Below are 23871 nucleotides of genomic sequence, written 5' to 3' on the forward strand. Positions count from 1 at the left end.
TGCTCCTGTATGTGTTCTGTCTGAGGAAAAGTTTTCTCGGAAATTCCGAGTTACGCCTTTTTCTGTTTCTGTTTCTTTTTATCGATTTGAATAAAATATTTCCTCAATACATCCACAAAAGTAGCCATTCAGTATTTAGCTTTGATTACAACCAATTACATGGAAGCTGCTGTCCGGAAAATGAAACTTACTTTTGCTTTCATTTACTGCAGCCTATAAAGCTGCCTGGCTGCCATTGTCTGTTGGCCACAGAAAGAGTTGGATGAGTGGGACTGCTTTCTTTTGGCAATAAAGACCATACTTTTTTTCACAGGTAAGCAACAATTTCAATAAATAAATAAATTGGAAAAGGATATTATTAATAGAAAAAGAAATGCAGACTTAGAATGTGTTTTTGTTAAGTATGTTTAAGCTTAAATTTGACAATTTTGGATAGCACTGAATGACTTTCAGGTCAGATATTGAAATTAGTGAAGATGGAGGAAATGAGGTGTGCTGGTGACTAGTATACCCTCCCTAATCTAATTTGTTCAGTGTGGTTGACTCTCGAGCCGGTGTGGGAAAATATTTCTGTAAGACCTGAGGAGCCACACAGTCCCTCATTAAAATTACATTGTGTGCAATTTCACACATACTACACATCTAGATTTTCCAGGCTGCTTTCGTATGCAGAGACACAGCGTAGAAAGTTTAGCTTTATCAGGGACTCAGTCATTTCTCCTCAGTCATGCAGAGGCTTGTGACAACTTGCGAGACATTACCTTTGATAAAGGTGAGTGGAATGCAGAGATCGTCTTGTCTGAACTAGTATTAATCCTCTTCTCATTTTAGATCATTCATTTATGCAATTAACTAGTAAACAACTAAACTAATCATCATTTTTCTTTGCTTATTGTAAACTCTTGAACTGTGTGTGAATTTTCCCAGTATGGGATTAATAAAGCTTATCTTATCCTAGTCATGTTTGTACCAAATTAGCGTTTTTTCCCCACTAAACTTAACTGTAACATGCTTGTCTTTGGTAGGTTTCTTTTTCCTCTAATAGTGTCAGTATCAGCAGTCGGAGGAAGAAATCAAAACTGTGGAGTTCCATTCTCAAGATGATCCCTCACATGGCACTGTGCAAACTCTGTAAGTATTAGATCAACTGCTATTACATAATACATTCATTTAACAGTTTAATAGTTTTTTAGATTTCATAAATTATTAAATTAACCACTGACGTGCTATTTAATACAACCATTACTAAAATCTGCATCATGCAGGGGAGACCTACTTGTGCAATACAAGTGGATTATTGTGAAAATGCAATATGATTAAGATCATTGTATAGTATTTGTCATAAACTCTCAGTTCTGTTGTGATCTGTATGTGATTCAGCTATGTTTGTAAGGCCAGCAGGAAGGAAAAAAAGGGAAACTGGAAATTGGTGGTTTCCTAGGTTTTTTTCAGTTTTAGCTGTTTATTCCTCCTCATTTGCATTTTCCTCATTATGCTTTGAATTCTTCACTTGAATTGATATTATCTTCCTCTGTCAGTTCCTCTGCTTCTAGTCGGGGTTGTGGTGTTTGCTGTGAGTGGGATCTTTGGAGACCCCCTGTTTGAGTGCCTCCAAGACACTGACTACAGCGAGCTTCTCGACATTGTGGATAAAGGTCTTCCGGCCACCAAGACACCTCGTCATGTAGCAATCATCGGCGGGGGCATCGCTGGACTGACCGCTGCAAAGTTTTTAGAAGATGCCGGACATAAGGTAAAGTCATTTAGAGTGAGGAAATAACTTGACTAACTGTAATGTGTATGTACATGAAAGTGTATGTAATACGGTGATTGTGTGGACAACAAGGTGACCATAATAGAAGCCAGTAACCGTATTGGAGGACGTGTGGAGACCTTCAGGAACAATAGAGAAGGCTGGTATGCAGAAGTGGGTGCCATGAGGATCCCTAGCTTTCATAAGTGAGTACAGTCTCTTCTAACTGTCTGCCGTGACATGAATGTACTGATAATGTTAAACACACTTTCTTCCATCAACAAATAACTACAGTAACTAAGTACTGAAGTACTTAATTTAGTACCATAAGAACTTGTAATTTTACTTTACAATACTGTACTTTTTAATCCACTAGACTTTTTAGCCTCTCTCATGAACGTAGTTATAGGAACAGTCTACTAACTACTCTCCCCCAAAACTGGTTTTCCATTTGTATTTGCACTGGCCAACTGGCATAGGGACTGGTAGGGTGTAAGGGAATTCTCAGACAGTTGTCTGAATACCAGTTTAGATCTTTTGTGATTATAACACAACAGGTGTGATTAGATGGCTGTGTGAACACAAAATACCTTTTTTATTATAACACAACTGCCATCTTACCACCACAATGTTTACAAATAGCTCAGCCATTTAACCTGCTGCTGCTCTTTTTAATCAAGCAGGTATAGGCCTACCTTCATGTGTGCATGTACAAATAACTGTAGTAACCCACTTTTCTATTAATATATTTTATTTATATCAAAGTAAAACACAACACAGAAAACTTTAGAGTGCAAAGAAATACTTAAGACATGTTTACAAAAGTAGAAGGCATGCTAAACAGTGAAGTTAATACAATATTAAAAAAATGTGGAAAAGGGAAAGACCCTACCCTGAAGTAGGAGCTGAAAGAGTTAAAGGAGTCAGAGGAACTTAATAATCCCCAAATTGGTTCTAGGAACTGAAAAAATCCCTCCGGTCAGAAAGGGACTATTGACAGCTGTCCTAAACTTGACACGGTGATGTACTAGTTAGCTGGATCATAATCTATCATAATAGACCATATACTACTTTCGTTTCCTTGTGTGCCACACACAGACACACACACATTAACACACACACACATATACATACACACACACGCACGCACACACACACACACACACACACAAACATTATAGTGCAGTACAGTAACAGTACAGTAGCTAACGTTAAATGCAAACTTACATAGTAAAGCTTTACTTGTGACTAAACACAACAAAACAACAAAACGTCTAGTAACCATGCTCATAACATACAGCATAACAAATATGATCAACATTTTATAAATCTGTTATGAATCCAGTAGTGCGGCTGTTTAGGGTGTCTTCTCAAAATTGAAACTTAGATGCTACAATGAACAACGTCTGGCTGTCACTCAAAAGCTCATTAGCCAATGGGGACGCACCCCTGAAAGCCCTGACCACGCAAGAGGTTTGTGTCAGAAGAGCAAACACAGCAGCGCAAAGGAGGGAGCTGGAAGTGTGAGCAGAAAGCTGACAGAGAAAAGTCTGATCAGTCAGAAAGAAGCAGAGGGAAGTATAAACAACAAGTAACAATTAAGAGACCATTCGTTTACAAATAATTTGTTTGCAAGTTATACATTTTACTTTTGAGATGACAGTTCTTTAGTGAGGGATTTTTTTTATTTTTTGTTTAATGGCACAAAACTAATTCCATACTTGCTCAGCACAAAATAACATACAAAGATGGACTGAACATGTCAACTTGTATAAAGTGATACTATGTAAATGTTAAGTTTACATCTTATTGCCCTGCCCCCAAGTGGCAATTAATAAAATCAACTAATGCAGCTTTACCTAAATGATCTAAATATCCACCACTGATCTTGCCTAAAAAAAGGTGAACTCTCTTATAACAAAAATATGTAATATCTATTCCACAGAATTCTGCTTTCTCTTGCCTCAAAATTACAAATTTCCCTAAACCACTTCATCCAAGATGACATCAACACCTACTATTTGGTAAATGGAGTGCTACAGAGAACCTATGCCGTGGAAAACAACCCTGGTGTGCTCAACTACAACTTAAATGAAAGGGAGAGGGGGAAGTCTGCGGCTCAACTCTTCAGTCAGACACTCTGGAAGGTTTGTATGCATTCCACACATTGCCGGTATTGTTATTATTTTTACACGTACGTATTTTTTTTTAATTGCACAAGGATAGGAATGTGTTTTTTATTGTAATATGTGCACAGGTGAAGGATGACCTGAAGGCAATGGGCTGCAGTGCCATGCTGGATAAATATGATGCATACACAGTGAAGGTAAAGATTGATAATTTTGACTTTTTCACACAGGTATTAGTTTAAATCTGAATGAAGAATTTCACTGTATACATTTGATTGCTGACAGGAATATCTGGTGAAGGAGGGCAACCTGAGTCGTGGTGCCTTGAGGATGATCGGGGACATCCTGAATGAAAACAGCCTCTTCTACACATCACTGATAGAGATGCTGTACATACAGTCCGACATCAATGACAACACTGAGTAAGTCATATTTATTTTACCATTTACATTGTGTGTCTGTCAACACGGAACCTGCAGACCTAGCTTTGTTTGGTTGTCAGAGATTGAGCATCTGAACTCAGTGGTGGAGTTAAAAGTAAAAAGTGGGCAGGAGCGAGAAAAGCTGGTGTAGGGCTGGGTATTGTTATATGATTTTTGCTATCGTTTTTTGTTTTTTTTTCTGGTTCTTTCCTTGCTATTTTGTTTTATACTTGTTAGAGAGTTTCTTAATGATGTTCTGGACCTCAGGAAGACTAGCTGATCGTCTATGCATCAGCTAATGGGGATCTTATAATAAACTAAATATCCATCAGGTGGACACAAACATGACTCCAAGTAATTTGCCGGATGTGAAAATGTGTAAAAAGATGTGTAAAAACTGGTTGGAAATGAGGATGATGACGCACATTCTTTGCTCATTTGGTCCATTGTTAAAGGATAACTTCACCCTCAAAATTATATATTTGTACATCACTTACTCACCCTGTGATACCTTAAAGCTTTAGTGCGTAGTTTCTGTCGCCCCTATGAGGAATTCTAAGTAGTGACAACAACACTGTTGTTGCACCCACATGACACAAGCCTTCCGTATTCGCGCACGTGCCCCCCTCCCTCCTCCACGCAGTTGCTAGTAGCCAAGGAGGATTAAAAAAACAAGACAGATTCTTTAAAAGAGGTCATTATCTTCACTCGAGTTTCTGCACGCGAAAGTCGGCGGATGACACCATGTTGTAAACATAGCCATGCTGAGAAATACAGAGAGTGTTTTGTGAAGCTGGTAGTCTTAATTAGCTTTGTATCAACTCGTTTGGCAATGGCCTGAATGAAACGGACGTTCATTAATACAAAAAAAGTCACTCACTAAAGGAAGGGTGAAGTATTCCTTTAATATGAAAAGGAGTTTAGCTTTAATGTTGAATTGTGATTGAGAAGTTTTTATTGGGTGTTATTTTTCAGGTACTACGAAGTGACAGATGGTTTTGACCACCTCCCAAAGGCTTTCTATCAGGTGTTAAATGCCACGATCCTCCTCAACTCCAAGGTTAAGCTAATCGATCAAACAGACGGCACCAACGTGACAGTAAAATACCAGGACTGGCGTAATCCAGGCGCCCTGACCAACCTAACAGTGGACTACGCCCTGGTGACGGCCACAGCCAAGGCCGCCGTCTTCATTGACTTCCAGCCCCCTCTCTCTGGGAACAAGATGGAGGCCCTGCGTTCGGTTCATTATGCCAGCTCCACCAAGGTGGTACTCAGCTTCAGGGAGCGCTTCTGGGAGAAAGAGGGTATCCGAGGAGGGAAGAGCATCACAGACCGACCGTCTCGCTTCATCTACTACCCCAGTCACAGCTTCCACGGTACAGCTGCGGGGGCCATCCTGGCGTCCTACACCTGCTCTGACGATTCCACCCTCTTCCAAGGGATGAGCGAGGAGGAGCTGATGGCCGTGGTCCTGGAGGACTTGGTGAAGATCCACGGAGAGGACATCAGGCCTCAGTGGACAGGGGGGCTGGTGAAGAAGTGGGGCTTGGATCCTTACAGTCTGGGAGCCTTCGCCCTGTTTACACCCTACCAGCAGGAACACTACGCCAGAGACCTGTTCCAGAGTGAAGGACGGGTGCACTTTGCAGGAGAACACACAGCCTTGCCCCATGGGTGGATTGAAACTGCCATAAAATCTGCACTCAGGGCAGCTAAAAATATTAACAGCCTTACAGTTTAGTTGTATGTGCAATTATTTTGTTGTGTTCCTCCATATATATATATATATAGAGCGCTGCATAGCCAGGGTATTTATTAAATATTTACTTGTACTTTAACTACTTCACATTTTTATTAACTTGTACTGCCACTTTTAATATCCTATCCAGGTCTCTTTCATGATTTTATTGTCTCTTTGGCTGCTTTGCATGTATCAAGAAAATGGCTATAATCAGTGTTGCTTGGCTGTGATTTGTTGCTTGCTTGCATGGCTACGTGTAGGCTACTGAATGTGGATACTGGATGATGTACTAATGTCTTGCTGCTTCCTCTTGCTCGGCATGGCTTCTTGAGAATACTTATTTTGTTGCTGTTGATATCTTTATCGTGTCTTGTTGTCTTTTAACCCGTGCTGATGTCTTGCTGTTTCCTGGTGCTCTGGTCTCAAAACATTTCGCCAAAGGACTACAGTTAAAAATTAGCCTGCAGGCTAACAATACTACTTTTACAGAAACGTTGATTAATGTGTGTTATCGTTATAGCTAAAATTAATGAAATGAATACTGGTGTATCAGTGCCCCTCTTATATGATGTATATTTTTGTTTTATGTGCATATTTATTGATTCAGTTAGGTTTTCGGTATTTCTTTTGATCATAAGTACAGGACTTGTCTATTTACTCCATAAACTGACATTCTGATCAGACCACACAAAGATTAGCATAAATATAAAATGAATTATTATCACCATGTCTGTCACTTGCAGGCCTTTACTGTTTCAGGATATTCTGTGATTGTAAAACTGAATTACAACTGGAATTTAACAATTATTTTCAGCACTGATAAATCTGCTGATTGCTTTCCCGATTAAACAATTCCATGTTTGTCAACGAATGTCAGAAAATAGTGAAAAATGCGGATTTTTGCAGAGTCCAAGGTGAAATGCAAGTTGCTTGTTTTCTCGAACCAAGAGTCCAAAATACCCAAATATCAATACATTTTTATTTGTCAAATGAAATCATAGGAGGTACGATTCCAGTGAAATGTAATCCCAGTGGGGATTTTCACTACACTAACATTTAAGACAATGAAAAGCAGCAAATCCTCACATTGGAAAGCTGGAACCTTCAAACGTTTGGCATTTTTGCTTGAAAAGCGACTCAAATGATTAGTTATCAATTAATTGTCTAATCAATTCAACTCTACACTACACTGAATATGAATGGTACATTTCTGTATGTTTTATTCCATTACAGCTATTTTATATTTCAGTTACTTCATTTTAGTTTTAGGTTGAACAAGAAAGTAAAAATATTTGAATAATGTACTTTCTCTTAATTGTCAGATGTTTGGAACTAAAAGCTTGTGTAAAAAAAGAGAAAATATGTAAATATCTATGATAAAACAAGTTTTCTTACATATTGACAAGACTTCCATTTTGTAGATTTGTTTTTCTCCCAGGAACCCATATGGAAAGACTATTGTTGTATCAGTACTGACTTTTTCTTATACTGGACTTCAAATATAAACCACACACACACTCACACACACGTTTCTACCTGTTCTGAGTAGCCATCTCTTTGACACAATTGTTCTGATGTTAATATTTGATATTGATTCTTTGCAATAAATCTCATAAAGCGAAGGCCTAACGCCCAAGTACTTTGCACCACAAGAGATTCCAGACTACACTTTGTTGTAACCCTAAGATGAAAATCATAATACTGACCTCTAATGGTTTTTGTATACGCATTTCTTTCCTCTATTGTATTAGTGAGCAACATTTTTATTTATTCTAATATAGATATTAAAAGAAAAATTTCACTGTATGAGGTTTTTTAACATTAATATGAGTTCCCCCAGTGGCTAGAAATGGTGATAGGTTTAAACCGAGCCCTGGGTATCCTGCTCTGCCTTTGATAAAATGAAAGCTCAGATGGACCCGATCTGGAATCTTGCTCCTTATGAGGTAATAAGGAACGTCACATAAGTGATGTAGAAAGCCCTGCAGATTTTGAACAGCTCACCCGGAGACTAAAGGCAGGACGCATTCACCGTATCTCACTCAAAACAGCATGGATGGATTTTTTTCCAAAGTTTGTATGCGTGTGGAAGCACCAGAGACACAAAATAACACCCCAAATCCCATAAAAAAGTGTTTTTTTCATAATTTGGGCACTTTAAAGCTACAGCCACATACATGGCACATCCTAAGGAAAGCTCATTGTGGGACAGGCTTTAGTGGCTGTCATTCTGCACCAAGGTTGAATTTCAGAAAAGACTTCAGATACAGTATTAGGGGACCACTAAGGTCTATATAAAAGCATCCAAAAAGCATGTCATAGGACCTTCAAATATTATTTTGTCAGGATAAATGTACTTCCAACATTTATTTGGTAGATATTTGGCTGCCAAATACAGAGGAATTGTCTTAATACAATTCAGTAACCCCTTGACGTGTGGTTAAGCCATTTCTTTAACCATCATTTGAAAACTATATATTTTTCACCAATGGAGTTGTGGTTGTCTTTTTCTAAAAATTCTAATCAGTTCACCTTTCTATCCTTCCTTCACCCAATGATTGATGATACAGGAACGACACAAATTGAAAGTGACAAATCCAAACTCGTCACTGAACCCAGATCTGCCGTTCAAACAGTCGTGAGTGGGCGCTCTGTTCAACAGTAGTCCACATTTTGTTTAGTACATGAAGGATCACAGACAGGATGGTGAACATGAGCCCACTGTGTTACTTTACTAACGTCACACTACATGACTCCTCAACTCAAACAGGTACGTCTTGCTGCCATTTGCATCTACAAGCATGCAGTTCTCCCATTTTAACTCATTTTGGACCGATCAAGCACCACCCGTCGAAAGCATGAACAGTAAAAAAATAAATAAAAACATGTCCTCCACACAGAATCTTTCATCAACATGTTGGGAATACAAACATTGCATCAATGTCATTACACAGTCCAGTTAGCATCTATATAGTCCATTATTAATGAGCACCCTTCTGCACCATCTGCGTGAAGCGGTTGGTGATGGTCAGGGTGGTGTCGATGAATCGCTCCACACAGCTCACCAGGCACGTCTCTGTCCGGTAGTCCAGCTTCGAGCCCGGACTGTCCACACACTTGTCCCAGCAGACGTCAGTGAAAGTGTGCACCTGGAATAAATAGAAATGGTTGATTAATAACTGATATATAGCCTTTGTATTTTCCCTACCATTATAAGTCTTAGGTGCAGCACCCGAGCCGTTTTTTTGTCAGCACCTAAGCTGAATGAATGTAAAATGCAGCAAAAAAGCACCAAAAACAACGGAAAAAAGCATCAAACTAACTAAAAGACTTTTCTCAGACCAAATGATTGTAGTTGAATTTCTTTAGTAAACTTTGAGTGTTACTTATTATCTGCTCTAGTTTTAGACACAGCTATGGCGATAATAATGGTATGATGATATCAAATTGCATTTTTTTATTATTGAAAAACATCACATTTTCTTATGGAAAGACCCTTAAACCCCTCCGCCAAATATGCGCTCTAAGTATTTGATAAACCCAGGGAAAACACTGCATATATAAGTCTTATATAATGAATGAATCTTGGTGAAGTACTTTTGAACAGATAGCAGAAACAGACAATTCAGACAACAGAACTGATTTTGGTTGGATGAATCATGTGACTGGGCCTAGAGCCCAACCAATTACTGACATTTCAGCCAATATTTGTTAACATGAATGTGAGGCAAAAACATTTTTAAGAAATAACAAGCACACAAGCTAGCAACACAATTATTTTGTTTTATTATTATTATTTTTCTTTCAGTTTGTCAATTTATTATGTAATAATCCAGATCATTTTAACTGTAGGCTATATGTTTTATGGAAAGTGGAGCTTGTATCTCGCATCAAAATATACTTTGTACCTGACGCACATGGATTATTAACCTCATAGAAAGTTATTTTCTTTTTACATCTGAAAGACAACAGACTTCTCTTCTCCTTGACTGGAACATTAGTAATGATACAGATTGAAATGCTAAATGAATGACCAATTAAAAGAAACCTCTTTCTGGTTAATGATGAAAGCAGCTGTATGCTTCCTTTATTACTTATCAGACCTACGGTTACTAGCCTACATGTCCAATCATTTTAACTAGATGGTGAATTTAAATCTCAAAATCTACACTTGGTGACGTTAGTGATATTACACCTTGAATATTTTTATTTTGTGGTGATGATGATAGTATCTGAGCAGTGCGAGCAGCTTCAGCTTCCAATCACCAACAATCTGATTGGAACAATCTAATACAGAGATCGATGTGTTGGTCCGATAAAAGACTTGTGTATCCTCAGACGAGACGTTTCTTCGTACTGGGACAGTCATGTCAAAACCCCTATTAAGTTAAAAACTGATGTAAATCACTGAGATATATGCTCCATATATGACACAATGAAACTACCTAAAACAGATGCGACTGCTCGCTTCGGTGTCAAAATAAAGACATCGTATTACATCATGTTCTGCAACTAGCGTCGTCTTTTTGTCAAAAAGCAAAGAAAGCTTGAACTGGGAGATCTTTCAGGGAAGTTTTCCTAACAGAGCGTGGCTCATTCTCCTGAACGGGGCCTCGCCGTCCCAGCTGAATGCTAAAGGACTGATTAGCATGGTTGGCATACATACACACCTGGGCCTGGAACTGCGCTTTCTGCTGCTCTATCGCGATCATACGCTGAAGCTCCGTCGCCTCTGCTTTATCCGACGCACTGAGATTATCAAAACTGTCCATTGCGTTATTAAATAGTTACAAAACAACTCTGTATTGTCGTTGACAAGCTGCTGAGATGAGATGACCTTCGGGGTTTCACCGCGAGAGCGCTCCTCCTGCACTTTGTCTTCTTCCTGAAGTTTACTGGCGGTTGGCAAACAACAAACTGGTGCATTACCGCCACCAACTGGTATGGAGTGTGGATCAGAACATCTAATATAAAAAAAAGATAAGATAAAATAATAAATTAAATCTTTTCAATCATATTAGTTTGTCTAAGATACAGAACTAGTACTCGATAACACTCATTTATTGAGTTCTTTTATAGAATATTAGACTGTACTTTTATCTTTGTGAGGTTTTGAATTAAATGTCTTCTTTCTTCCTCATATTTCTGACAATATAGCATAATATGCCATCTATTGTTTCTTCTTTTGTACTATTGCAGGCAGCATTTCTCCTGTGTTACTGATAATTCATCACTAAACTATATCTTTGATTCATCTGTTCCTGCAGCGTGCAAAATACCCATAGACAGTATATAAACAAAATACCACTGATGTACAAATCATAAGATTTGCGACACACAGAGACGGCTCCTCCCTGTGTCATTTGTAAATCGGTGTGCTAAATGTGACGCAAGAAGTGACGCAAACAAATATATTTTTTGTTTTTGTGGCGCTGCATCAAAACACAAAAGAAAGAGTTGACCCAAATTATTTACAAGCACGTTTTCCCTTTCAGATTTTTCATTAGGGGTAATCATTCTGTATGAAACACAATCTACACATACTTTTGGTTCAGTAATAATATTTTATTGGTTAGTCAAGGTTTTCATTTGATTATTTTTTTATTTTCATTTACCATCTTGTACCCCTTGTGTATGAGCGTATGTGAATGCATAATCATACATAATGTAGGCCAATGTGTATACACTTTATTTATAGGCTACATATATATGCTTATATGTTTTGTTCAGCTTTGTTGTCCTTGTTTGTAGCTTTATGTCTATTTCTTTGTGTGTTCTTTGAGAGCAACAAAAAGCCAAAGTCAAAGTCCTTGTGCAGTATACAGACTTACTTGGCCATTGAAGCTGATTCTGATTCTAATCTGAGATGAAACGCTTTGCTGATCTTCTCAAACATCCAATATCTTTGTACCGCTGACTACTCATCTGATCTACATCCGGGTAACTGTGCTGGTGACCTTGATTATCATGGCGGCTATCGTCAGGTTGGGTTCTGTGTGTCGCAGAGGAGTCAAACGTGGGTATTTCTGTCGGTTTTCAGTGTTTCTGTCTTTTTTGAACATATGTGCTAAGTTAAGTGTGAAAGCAGGGCGTTTTGACAGAAAGGAGGTCGAATGTGAACGAGCAAGTCAGCTCTGGCAGAGACTAGGCTAGCTACTACTTTCAAGTTCACGACTTGAGTTAACAAGCCTGCCTTTAGTGTACGTACCACCACTGGTAACTTAACGTGAATTAGCTAGCTAATGGCGAGTAACCTTAATTCTCTAACACCGTAAACGTTGATGCGCACTGAGAGGGAATTGAAATTTGCTACCATGATGACATCACTGTCCATGACGTTGTTACTCGCACGAGAGACGCAGAACTGTATGCCAAACACTAGTCAGAAGGTTGTGAATTACAAGTTAACCCACTTAATGACAAAATTACATACCATGTAAAACGTTCCAACAGATATTTTCTAAGATAATAACACTCTGTTTTTAATTCGGCATCTATAAATCCTACCAAGAGCTCAGCATAGAATCTATTTATTTATGTATCATGTTAGTATAAGACTGCTCGCCGTCGCCCTCCTTTGACTGTTTGAATCAACTGTTTCCAACTGTAAAACATTTATTTTATTGCTGCTTCAGTGCCAAAAAATACCACCCCTTTTAAAAGAAAAACCCCTTGCCATCCAGCACAAATTATATGTGAGATATTATTATTTATGCTATTTTTAAGGCTGTATTTGCGAAACTAAAATTAATTGTTTTGAACATGTGGGACCTAAATCTGTTTTAATGCTGCTAAGAGTGCTTGGTCTTACTGTAGTAAAAACATATATTTTCAAGATAGAAAAAAAATGAGACTGACACTAACTTAGTTTTTAATATATCATATGTTAGTGACAGAACAGAGCAGAATATGTTGTTAACATAATTGGTCTTTATCTTTTGCCTTAAAACATACATTTTGTGCTGAGTAGTCTCACATTGCCAGACCTATCTCCACAGTGCTGCGCTGAATTGATGTGCCAAAATAACATACTTTATAAGATTGTATTCTAGTTTTATTTCGGGTTTACAGTTCATGCTGTGATTAAATTCCATCATATGTGTCCATTTGGAAATATAATTTGTTGTCTTTTTCTCTTCAGCTCTGTTCTACCAAAGCACTTTGTTGGCCAGGCCGCTGGTTGTACCATACAATTACCAGGAGCAGCCCTACCAGCTGACCGCGAAGATTCATGCATCACAGGCTCTGTATGGTCAGTGTCGACCAACGGAAGTACGCAGTAGTAGTAAATAGGCTACAGGGAGTATACAGAAAAACAGGAAAACCATATTATTATATTTAGCAAACCAACAGTGTGACATACCACAGCCCAGGAAATGACCACAGATTATAAACAACACCTGTGACATAGTTTCAACAAGTAAACATTTCCATTAAACCAAGTTATGCACAGTCCAAGTATCATAAAACATTACATAGTGTAATGCATGTGATATGTTAAAATGGTCCAAGTCCAGCTGACTATACTCTGGTTGCAGAAAATGGACCAATATTAATACAAATGAACAGGAACGGGAGTCTGATTTATGTCAAACTGGATCTTTTTGATTAGTTTTTGCAATTATGCAGATTGATTCAGTTTAGTGTCTTTTCAGTAAGAGTGTGTGTATGTGCCTCCCAGTTTGCAGGGAGCAGTTTTTTTTCTCAGTTTGAGATGACAGCTGGTGGCTGACGGCCTCTATGGTGTAGGGCTGGTGTTTTGTTGTCATCAGCCATAAATGCCAGAGTGGTAGCAGTATTTTGACACCAGGTTCATGTAAGGTTGCTTTACTGCACTTATACTGCACTGTACATGTTATTCTTGTCTTTTTTAATGATTTTAAATTGTTTTTAATTGTTTTCTATACATTTTATTTTTTGTCTTTTAATGCTTTGAAATTGTTTTTAATTGTTTGTTAACTTTTTTTTAATGTTTCATGTAAAGCACTTTGAATTGCCTTGTTGCTGAAATGTGCTATACAAATAAATTGCCTTGCCTTGCAAGCAGGTTTCACCCACTGTGGCCCACTATTCAGGTTAGTGGGTCATTTACAGACAGACGAAAGGGTGGAGGCTTTCTCTGGAAAGCCAAATGTATCTATCAAATCCCAAGGGCCGGCTCAGCTTACTCTTAGATTTTTAGTCATGTTTACCGAGTCTTTATTTTTCCTGATTGACATCATCATTTTGTTAATTTAATACATCTTTGGCTTGTTCTGATGAATACGTTTTACCACAAATCCATTCATTCATATATTGAGAATATTAAACCAGTGTTACCAGACGTCAAGACTTTTTGAGGACTGACCAAAATGTGTGTGCAGCATCGAGTATCAAAACAACTTGTTAAACTTCTTTTACGCTCAGCAATTTGGCATGTTTTTGTTAATTGTTTATATTCCCCTGTCAACCGAATCTAAAAAAAGATTAGTTTGATCATTGGTACTGAATCTCAGGTAGCATGTTGACAGGGGTTTTGAAGAAGAAGGAAAAAAAAAGATTACGAGATATAACCGGTTAATGAGTCAGCTTTAAAGGTGTCGGTAGGCCGACTTTGTTACCTTTGGACAGAGTCAAGCCAGCTGTTTCTCTATGTTCAGTCTTTTATGCTAAGCTAAAATAACCAGCTGCTGGCGGAATGGGTGGATTACTATTAGGACATACCAGGCCCCCTAAATTCTTTGTTTAAAAGTCAAACAACAACAAAAGACATATATCGACCACACAGAGACACAAAATTACTACAAAGACCCATACAATGACCAACAAAGAAACACAAAACGACTGCAAAAATCTCCTCTGAGTCATTTTTGTGTCTTCACCTGCAAAATATTACTGAAAGAGACACAAAACGACTAAAAATGACACTGCTGCAAGTCTGTGCTCGGTGGCTCATTGTTCCATGGCTGGCGATAGCTTCATATTTACACTACAGACAATAGAAAAGGTACTATTGACCTTCTCATCTAACGCTCGGCAAGAAAGTGCATTTCCCAAAATGTTGACCTATTCCTTCAAAACTCTAAATGTGTATAGATCACAACTCTTGAGTGTCATCAAGCCAGGTAAATGGAATCGTGTCCAAATCAGATGAACTATCTAGCTCTTTGTTTGGAGACAGCTGTTTTGTTACTTTTACCATGCAGAGAATTAAGGCTGCTGTCTCTCTTGCTCTACAGCGGACTCCGCCTCCAAAGCCGCCTCTCTGCACTGGACGGCAGAGCGAGTGCTGAGCGTCTTGCTCCTGGCCATGGGACCCGCAGCCTATTTTAACCCCTGTCCTGTCGTTGACTACTCCTTGGCTGCTGCCCTGACCCTGCATGGCCACTGGTAAGATGGGCAAACACTGGTCTGAACCCTGAGGATGAAAGTTTTGTACATGCGAACATAGGATATCATATCCATATTCAAGTTTAAACAGATAATTTCTCTGTACTGGTGCTTTTCTTGTCCTTTATTTTTAATATTACATTTAAAACATTGACTCAGCCTCATACATTCCATTTCTAACCCACAGCTTTTGAATGATATAGTTTCACATCCTCTTTACTTGGTAACTATGTAGCAATAAAGAACTACATAATGACAATTTCTAAATCACCCCAAGCATTGTTTTCTACATGTTCTGTAAAAAAACAAAACCTATACATACCAGTACACCAATACAGATGTCTTAGTGTTGAGTATATTACATTTTTGTTGGAACCGTTTTAGAGCGGTAAAGTTGATCGACTTTATTGTCATTTTGGGGGCTGAGAGGTGTTATTAACACAAAATATCCACCCTGCTCACATCAGTGAGGCTAGACTGGGTAATACAATTTAACAGTACCACAGACTTCAGCCTCCAAAATGACCATTACATTTGACTGCCTCCCAGACTTCCCTTATGCTGAGAATAAGCAAACATGGCAGGTGAATTCCTTCATGTGAGGTCCATAGGGAGTTGTAGTCCAGTGCATATGGGGTATTACAGTTTTTTACAATCACTTTGCTACTAATTTCAGAACCTTGACATCATTTTTCAAAACTCTAGACACAAAACTCACAACCAATGATCAAAATGCACATTTTTCAAAACTCTAACACTTTTTTCAATTGCTTGGATACAATGCACATAAACCAAATATCATTTGTTCATTTAACAAAGATCACCTGTTCAATATGACACAACTTAACATCAAAGTACTACTGTTTCAAAAAGCAATTCACACATTACATTTTAGATAATTGTCTATTCATTCCATTACAATCATCTAACTATCAATCGATACAACTACTCAAAATGATATACAGACAAACAATATTCCATGTTTAGATCATGAAACTTTCAAGATAACGAGATTCACATGTCACCAATTAGCGTGGATCATGAACCAATTAGACTACATCATCTATGGATGTAATATTTCATCAACATTCTTTACTGTAATGTACTACTGTTTATCAGACACTGTTTCTGTAGTACCCTTTACCAACTTTTCAGACTCTTTACAGTATTTACAGTTCTGCACTGTATGGATTCAGGCCCTTGGAATTGCTTGTCCAATTCTGCCAACTTGTTACTGATGATTGAGATATATAATTTACAGTCATGTGAAAAAATTAGGACACCCATGCTAAAGTTGACTGAAAAGAGGAATAAAAAAAACATCTATTGCAAATTGATCTTAATGGCTTAATTAAAAAAATGAGGGAAAATCCAATCTTTAAGGACACCAATTTTCTTTGTGAATGAATAATGTATCGTAAATAAATAAATGTTCTTCCTTAAAATACAGGGGGCATAAGTAAGTACACCCCTATGTTAAATTCCCATAGAGGCAGGCAGATTTTTATTTTTACTGTAAAGGCCAGTTATTTCATGGATCAGGATACTATGCATCCTGATAAAGTTCCCTTGGCGTTTGGAATTAAAATAGCCCCCCCATCATCACATACCCTTCACCATACCTACAGATTGGCATGGGGTAGTTTCCATAAAATCATCTCTCAATGCAAATCAAACCAGCTATCAACTCAAATTAACTGAAATAAAACCATGCCAATCTCTAGGTATGGTGAAGGGTATGTGATGATGTTGGGCTATTTTAATTCCAAAGGCCAAGGGAACTTTATTTACGATACATTATTCATTCACAAAGAAAATTGGTGTCCATAAAGGTTGGATTTTTCCTAATTTTTTTAATTAAGGCATTAAGATCAATTTCAGAAGATGATTTTTTTTTTTTTTTTTTTTCCTCTTTTTAGTCAACTTTAGCATGGGTGTCCTAAGTTTTTCTCATGACTGTATATATACTTTATTTATAGAGTACTGTATGTCTGTTGTCGTTGCAAATGAGAATTTGTTCTCAATCGACTTACCTGGATACATTTTTTATATATATATATATATATATATATATATATATATATATATATATATATACATACATACATACATACATACATACATACATACTTCTACCACATTGGTATGCAGTATTCGCTCTACGACTGCAGTACTTTAACAGGGATGTATTTACTTGTAGTACCATAATGAAACATGTATCACCTATTTTGTACTACAATATTTAATGATTGTACGAACAATGACCCAGTGAAACTATGGGTAGCTTGTGTGTGGGTGATCTAACGTAACGTTTCAATGGTATTTCACAATATATTTGTTTTTTGAACCAGTGATTGTGCAAGTGCAAGATTTCTTACAAGTGATAACTGTTTTGAGTTTTCTGTCTAGAGTTTTGAAAAATGACATCAAGGTTCTGAAATTAGTAGCAAAGTGATTGTAAAAAACTGTAATTTGACTTCAGTATCCAGGTCAAATACAATCCTCCTTACCTTTGTAGTCATAGCCTACACCAGCAGATTGGGGTTTACAGATCAAGAGCATTTGGGGAATATGAATGAAAGTTCTTTGAACCATCCACAAAGCTATTTCCCAAACGTCTCTACACAGTACAAATGGCAAACTTTGTGCCATGGGATGGGGTGGGGGGGGATTCAGCCATCTCGCCGTAGCTGTCAGCAGTTATTAATTCAGCCTCAGTTCGTCTGTGTTTGTAGACTTGACTCCTTGGCTTTGGCTTAGCGTCACCGCGACGTGTTCTCCCATCAGTTAGAGCGCCGACTAAACAGCATGGCAGGCGTAGGCTATAAATCCCAGTCATGAGTAGTGATAAGTCTTATTAAGCAACGGCTTTCGACACAGTTGCGTATCTCAAAGGGTCAAGCCATGTCCTCTTTGACCTAAAGCTGTTAGACGACTGCTCTGATGTCGTTTGGCGTTGTCATTGGCACGGGTTAAGGCATAAGAAGATTGGAAAGTCTACTCTTTTCTGCCGGGACTGGGGATAAGCATAGTCTGCTCCTAACAGGATTTTATAGCACTATGGAATGTTGGAAGTAGCCTTCAATAAGACATTAAGGTGAATTAGGGTGGTAGAGGCCTGGCCTATTTATCAGTCTAGCTTCAGAAGAAAACATCTGGTTTTTTACTAATAAATTTGAAGGTAGGGTGGCCTCTAGCTCACCCAGTAAGAGCATTCGCCCCATGTTGGCGAAGGGTTCGAATCCAACCTGTTGCCCTTTGCTGCATGTCATCCCCCATCTCTCTCCTCCTTTCATGCCTATCCACTGTCTCTATGTAATAAAGGGAAAAGCCCCAAAAAATTAGCTTTGGAAAAAAAATAAAGTTGAAGGTACAAGCATTTGTACATAAAAATGGAAAGTGAGAAGTTATCTATGACTCCCATCCAATTACTGTGGCCGGGTTAGCTCAGTTGGTAAAGCAGGCACACACACATATATACACTACCGGTCAAAAGTTTGGGGTCACTTAGAAATTTCCATTCCAGACAGAATACCAGCAGAGATCAGTTGCATTGTTTTTTTTAATCAGGGCAGCAGTTTTCAGATAACATTATGTGCTTACATAATTGCAAAATGGTTCTCGACTGTTGTAGACAGAAGTGGCTGAAGAAATGCTTGAAATTCCATGCTTTTTGGTCTAAACGTCATACCCAAATTAAAAGTGGTACAGCTCCCATATACTTTGACACTTAGGGGTGTGCCTGATATCATTGGAAAGGAAACACTCAAGTTGTGTCAGGGTGATTCTAGGCCTTACTGACACAGAGTTACAGAGGCTAGAATGGAGATTTTTTATTTCTGTCCAAGTTATAAATCTGTAAAATTATTAAAATACACTGCTGTAAACACATCTGACAGGTGACAGACAACACAGCATTAGCCACGTCTCAGCTTTACTACAAAAAAAATTCAGAAGCTAAAAGACTCAAAAATGGATTTTATATGAATTCTTTTCTACAAATATGTCTGTGCGCGTTTTTTTTTTATTTCTATTTGAAAAGTGCAAATAAAAAGCCAAAAAACTACAAAATACAACACTTCTCAAATACACAAACAAACCCACATCAATCACCTTTCCAATGATATCAGGCACACCCCTGAGTGTCAAAGTATATGGGAGCTGTACCACTTTTAATGAATTTCAAGTGTTTCTTCAGCCACTTCTTTCTACAACAGTTGAGAACCCTTTTGCAATTATGTAAGCAAATAATGTAATCTGAAAACTGCTGCCCTGGTTAAAAAAAACAATACAACTGATCTCAGCAGGTATTGTGTCTGGAATGGAGTGGAATGGAAATTTCTAAGTGACCCCAAACTTTTGACCGGTTGTGTGTGTGTGTGTATATATATATATATATATATATATATATATATATATATATAAAAGCCAGCTCTATCTTTGTCACCCCCGAAACAGATATGACTTTACGCACAGATTGGCCAGGTGTTTGAGGTGCTACAGTTGGGAGGGTGGTCTAACTTGAAGCATTCTGAGGCGTTCACTCTTTTCGTGTGGCCGGGTTGGATCAGTGGGTAGAGCAGGCACACATCTACTAAGAGGTTTATGCCTCGACGCAGCGGTCCAGGGTTCGAATCCGACCTGTGACAATTTCCTGCAGGTCTTCCCCATCTCTTTGTCCCCTTTCTCACTGAGCTGTCCAGTCAAAAAAAATTTAAGGCGGAAAAGCCCAAAATAAATAAAATAAAAACACCATTTCTGTGTTTTTGTCTTGTAGGGGTATTGGGCAGGTGCTTACAGACTACGTTCATGGGGACACAAAGATGAAGATTGCCAGTGCAGGCCTCTTCCTCCTGTCCACGGTCACCTTCGCTGGTCTTTGCTACTTCAACTACAACGACGTGGGGATCTGCAAAGCCATCGCACTGCTCTGGAGCAAATGAAGTACAACTATGGACTGGGAAGCTTGGGAGGACCTCGACACTGGGATGGGAGCAATCTCGCCCCGGGCTGATTGTAAAAGTTCCAGGTGTTCTGTGTAAATTCTTATATATAAATATATCATTTTTGACTATTACAGTGATTCATAAAGGTGTAATTAATGTCTCTCAATTTAGGCTTGGTCTTATAAGTTCTTGCTCGACAAGTGGCATCCATTTTCTCTTCTATGTGGGAGCTCAGCTTCCATTTGTGTTCAACGTGGACTTTATTTATCCTACATCAGCCTGTTGTCCAGTTAATTCAAATGTCCCGACCATTTCTAACTATAAGAGATGTCAAGTATCCTGGCATGTAGTCGTTATCTTCATTGGGGACATACATGTTTTCAACAAGACAGTTATGACTTCTATAAAGTCTTTCAGAATAGTTCCGTTTGACATGTAATTAATTTTTTTCCTGTTCAGGTCCTTTTTGTGGCCGATAACTTCAATGTATGTTATTTCAATCAAAAACCCATCAGAAATAACGGGGCAGCACTACAGATTGGAGCTGTATTTGTATTTGTATACACCCTCCACACTAGCCCCCCCCACCAATATGTATATTAGAGGACTGCTTTTGCTTTTATTGGCCTGTTGCATCCAGGAGATCTGCTCCGCTGCTCTATTGAAGGTTGATTAAGCGTAAGGTAGGCGAGATCAGAAGTGAATCATAAATTCAAGCCATCCAGCGATAAACTTACCTGTGCATAGCGGCTAATGAAGTCTGGCAGCCTACAAGCTCTTGTCAGCCAACCGTGTATAATCCACAGCAGGGTCTGGAATTAAAAGCTGCAAAATGCCGTCCTCTGCCGATAAATGATCATTCAGACGGTAACATCAACGCCCCTGTACCATTTAGTAGTGTTGTGCTTCATGTGTGCTTTCCACTGTGTGAGTGAGCAAATGACAAGTTTAAAGAAAAAGACACATTTTGAAAATATTTAATAAAAAAAAGAATTACATTTATTTAGGCCATATACAAATTCTTGGCAGTTTTTTGTAAGTTTATTACATCTTGGCAAATGAGGCAAAAACTTCAATTCAATATGGCTGGCTAATCAAAACGGTTATGTAATCTTGGAACATTTACTCCTAGCATATAATTGGTACACACACAGCCCTCGCATGCAGCTATTAATACCAGTAATTATGTTTGTACTCCTGGAATAGGCATTACAGGTTGATTTCATCGCTGTAAAATCTGAGTTCTGGATTCAATCTGTTGTCACAATGCTCATGCAGTAAATGTTTGAGAGCTTACAAGTTTGGTGGTCTGTCAATTTGTAATTTATGTTCAATTAATTTCTTTTCAGATTATACGCACAGGATTAGACGTGGCAAAAAAATGCACTGTAACTGCCTCGGCGGAATAAAGTTGGCTCTACAGATGTTTTCATATTTTTACATTTTATGACTTAACAATATACACAATATATACAATAACGAGTACAAAAGGTATATAATATATAAAATATAAAAAATGCTTATATGCTGTATATAAAAAGTCATCTGGACTTTTGTGCCTATAAATGTGTGATACAACTATTGAATAATGTTCTACCCTCACTGGCATAAACATTTTGGGTAGCTATATAAAGAGGCACAATACATTTTTGTTTTACTAGACAACAATATTGTAACTGAAAAAGGCTTGAATGCATTTCACATGTTCAGAAGCACTCAAATAATTATACACTATAATAATGAATGCATCATTATTATAGTGTATAATTATTTTAGGAATTATGCATGAATGGTATTATTAACATTTAATAAAAAAATTTCAAAAACTGTTACCACCTGCAGTACTCCAAAGTAGCCCTACGTGTACAAATACCCCCATTTGAGAAAAATCTGTGGTACTGTACAAGTCTTGTTTTTAAATTAAAAAACTGCAGGTTGTCCAGATAGCAATGTATCATTAATGAGACAAACAGGGTGATTTTTGTTATGATGACATTGTTGAATCAAAAACCGGTTCCGAGTAAACTCATCCTACAAGTCTCATCCACGCTATCCGCTTTAGGATGCAAGACCAGTTTGATCAGAGAGGGGTCGTCAGCGGGTTTAAATCCCAGGAATTCAGACTTGTACTTAGAGGACTCAAACACATAGATCTTTGTTTTTGTGCCTTCTTTTTTCATGTAGAACAAGGCCTTGTGTGAGGGCTCCACAATACGTTCTGGAATAGCCTATAGAAAAACACGTGGAAAACCTGGTTTACTTGTCTGTTCCGTCACACTGCTGCACAGTGGACAGGATGGAAAGCCTACAGTAAAGGATGAACCTTAAAGGTCCCATGACATGGTGCTCTATGGATGCTTTTATATAGGCCTTAGTGGTCCCCTAATACTGTATCTGAAGTCTCTTTTATATAGACCTTAGTAGTCCCCTAATACTGGATCTGAAGTCTCTTTTATATAGACCTTAGTGGTCCCCTAATACTGGATCTGAAGTCTCTTTCCCGAAATTCAGCCTTGATGCAGAATTACAGCCACTAGAGCCCACAATGAGCTTTCCTTAGTATGTGCCATTTCTGTGTCTGGAGCTATTGAGGAGGAGAGGGGGGGGGGGGCCTTGACCAACTGGCACTTTGCTCGTTTGAAAGCCATGATGTCTCTCTCTCATGGGTGGGCCAAATTCTCTGGGTGGGCAAAGCAGAGAGAGGGGAGGTAACCTTGCTCCTTATGACCTCATAAGGAGAAGATTTTCATGTTCTCAAAGACAGAGCAGGATACCCAGGGCTCGGTTTACACCTATCACCATTTCTAGCCACTGGGGGGACCATAGGCAGGCTGGGGGAACGCATATTAATGTTATAACACCTCATAAAGTGAAATTTTCATGCCATGGGACCTTTAACATACGTGGGTAACATAAATGCTTATCACAATAAATGAGTGAATTATTTGTTCATGCAATTAAAACTGGTGTCACTTTGGCTGCTTTTATCATCCCATAATGTATTCCATGTTTACCACTTGTTTAAAGGGTAACTACTGTTTTTTTCAACCTGGAAAACCCATATTTTCCTATTTTTGTGTGTCTAAGTGACTGATGGGAACCACAATAATTGACATTGGTCCAGTATTAAGCGAGATTGCTGCAGTCGGCATGCAGCGGCGAAACAAGCTACAATCTAAGTTAATAGGACAATTGTCCAGCTTGTAGTTAACTTCACAAAAGAGCTCGTTTTGCCACTGACAGGCTCAGGCTTAATATTCTATGTGTCTGACAACATTATGAAAAGGATTTCTAAGGGCCATTTCACACTGGCTGCTTGGCGTGAGCGTGGCGTTTCTGTTGCGTGTCAGCTGCGTGGATTTTTCTGTCTACACACCAGAAACATGTCTGATGCAGCGCTGCTGCTGCTAGCCTGGACACATGTAGGTTTCCCACTGATTTACTCCACTCAAGCAGTATACTTAATGTTAAACATATACATATGTATATATATATATACATATATATA

General features: G+C 38.3%; 3 protein-coding genes across 3 annotated transcripts; 2 read left to right on the plus strand and 1 right to left on the minus strand.

The window, feature by feature from the left end:
- Nucleotides 1-231: 231 nt before the first annotated feature.
- Nucleotides 232-7670, plus strand: il4i1 (interleukin 4 induced 1). Its single transcript, XM_028573486.1, has 8 exons — nt 232-313; nt 1026-1131; nt 1539-1753; nt 1847-1959; nt 3699-3900; nt 4011-4079; nt 4168-4304; nt 5280-7670. Exons 2-8 carry the CDS (start codon nt 1101-1103, stop codon nt 6046-6048), a joined length of 1536 nt encoding a protein of 511 aa, XP_028429287.1. The 5' UTR covers nt 232-313; nt 1026-1100; the 3' UTR covers nt 6049-7670.
- A 726-nt stretch (nt 7671-8396) lies between these two features.
- Nucleotides 8397-10976, minus strand: timm8b (translocase of inner mitochondrial membrane 8 homolog B (yeast)). The gene is made up of 2 exons (XM_028573690.1): nt 10719-10976; nt 8397-9197 (listed from the first exon to the last, which is right to left on the minus strand). Exons 1-2 carry the CDS (start codon nt 10818-10820, stop codon nt 9030-9032), a joined length of 270 nt encoding a protein of 89 aa, XP_028429491.1. The 5' UTR covers nt 10821-10976; the 3' UTR covers nt 8397-9029.
- Nucleotides 10977-11956: 980 nt separating this feature from the next.
- Nucleotides 11957-21793, plus strand: LOC114552710 (succinate dehydrogenase [ubiquinone] cytochrome b small subunit B, mitochondrial). Its single transcript, XM_028573716.1, has 4 exons — nt 11957-12064; nt 13190-13300; nt 15267-15417; nt 20195-21793. The coding sequence occupies exons 1-4, from the start codon at nt 12016-12018 to the stop codon at nt 20358-20360; spliced, it is 477 nt and encodes a 158-aa protein (XP_028429517.1). The 5' UTR covers nt 11957-12015; the 3' UTR covers nt 20361-21793.
- Nucleotides 21794-23871: the final 2078 nt, after the last annotated feature.

Source organism: Perca flavescens, chromosome 3, assembly GCF_004354835.1.
Source record: "Perca flavescens isolate YP-PL-M2 chromosome 3, PFLA_1.0, whole genome shotgun sequence".
NCBI lineage: Eukaryota > Metazoa > Chordata > Actinopteri > Perciformes > Percidae > Perca > Perca flavescens.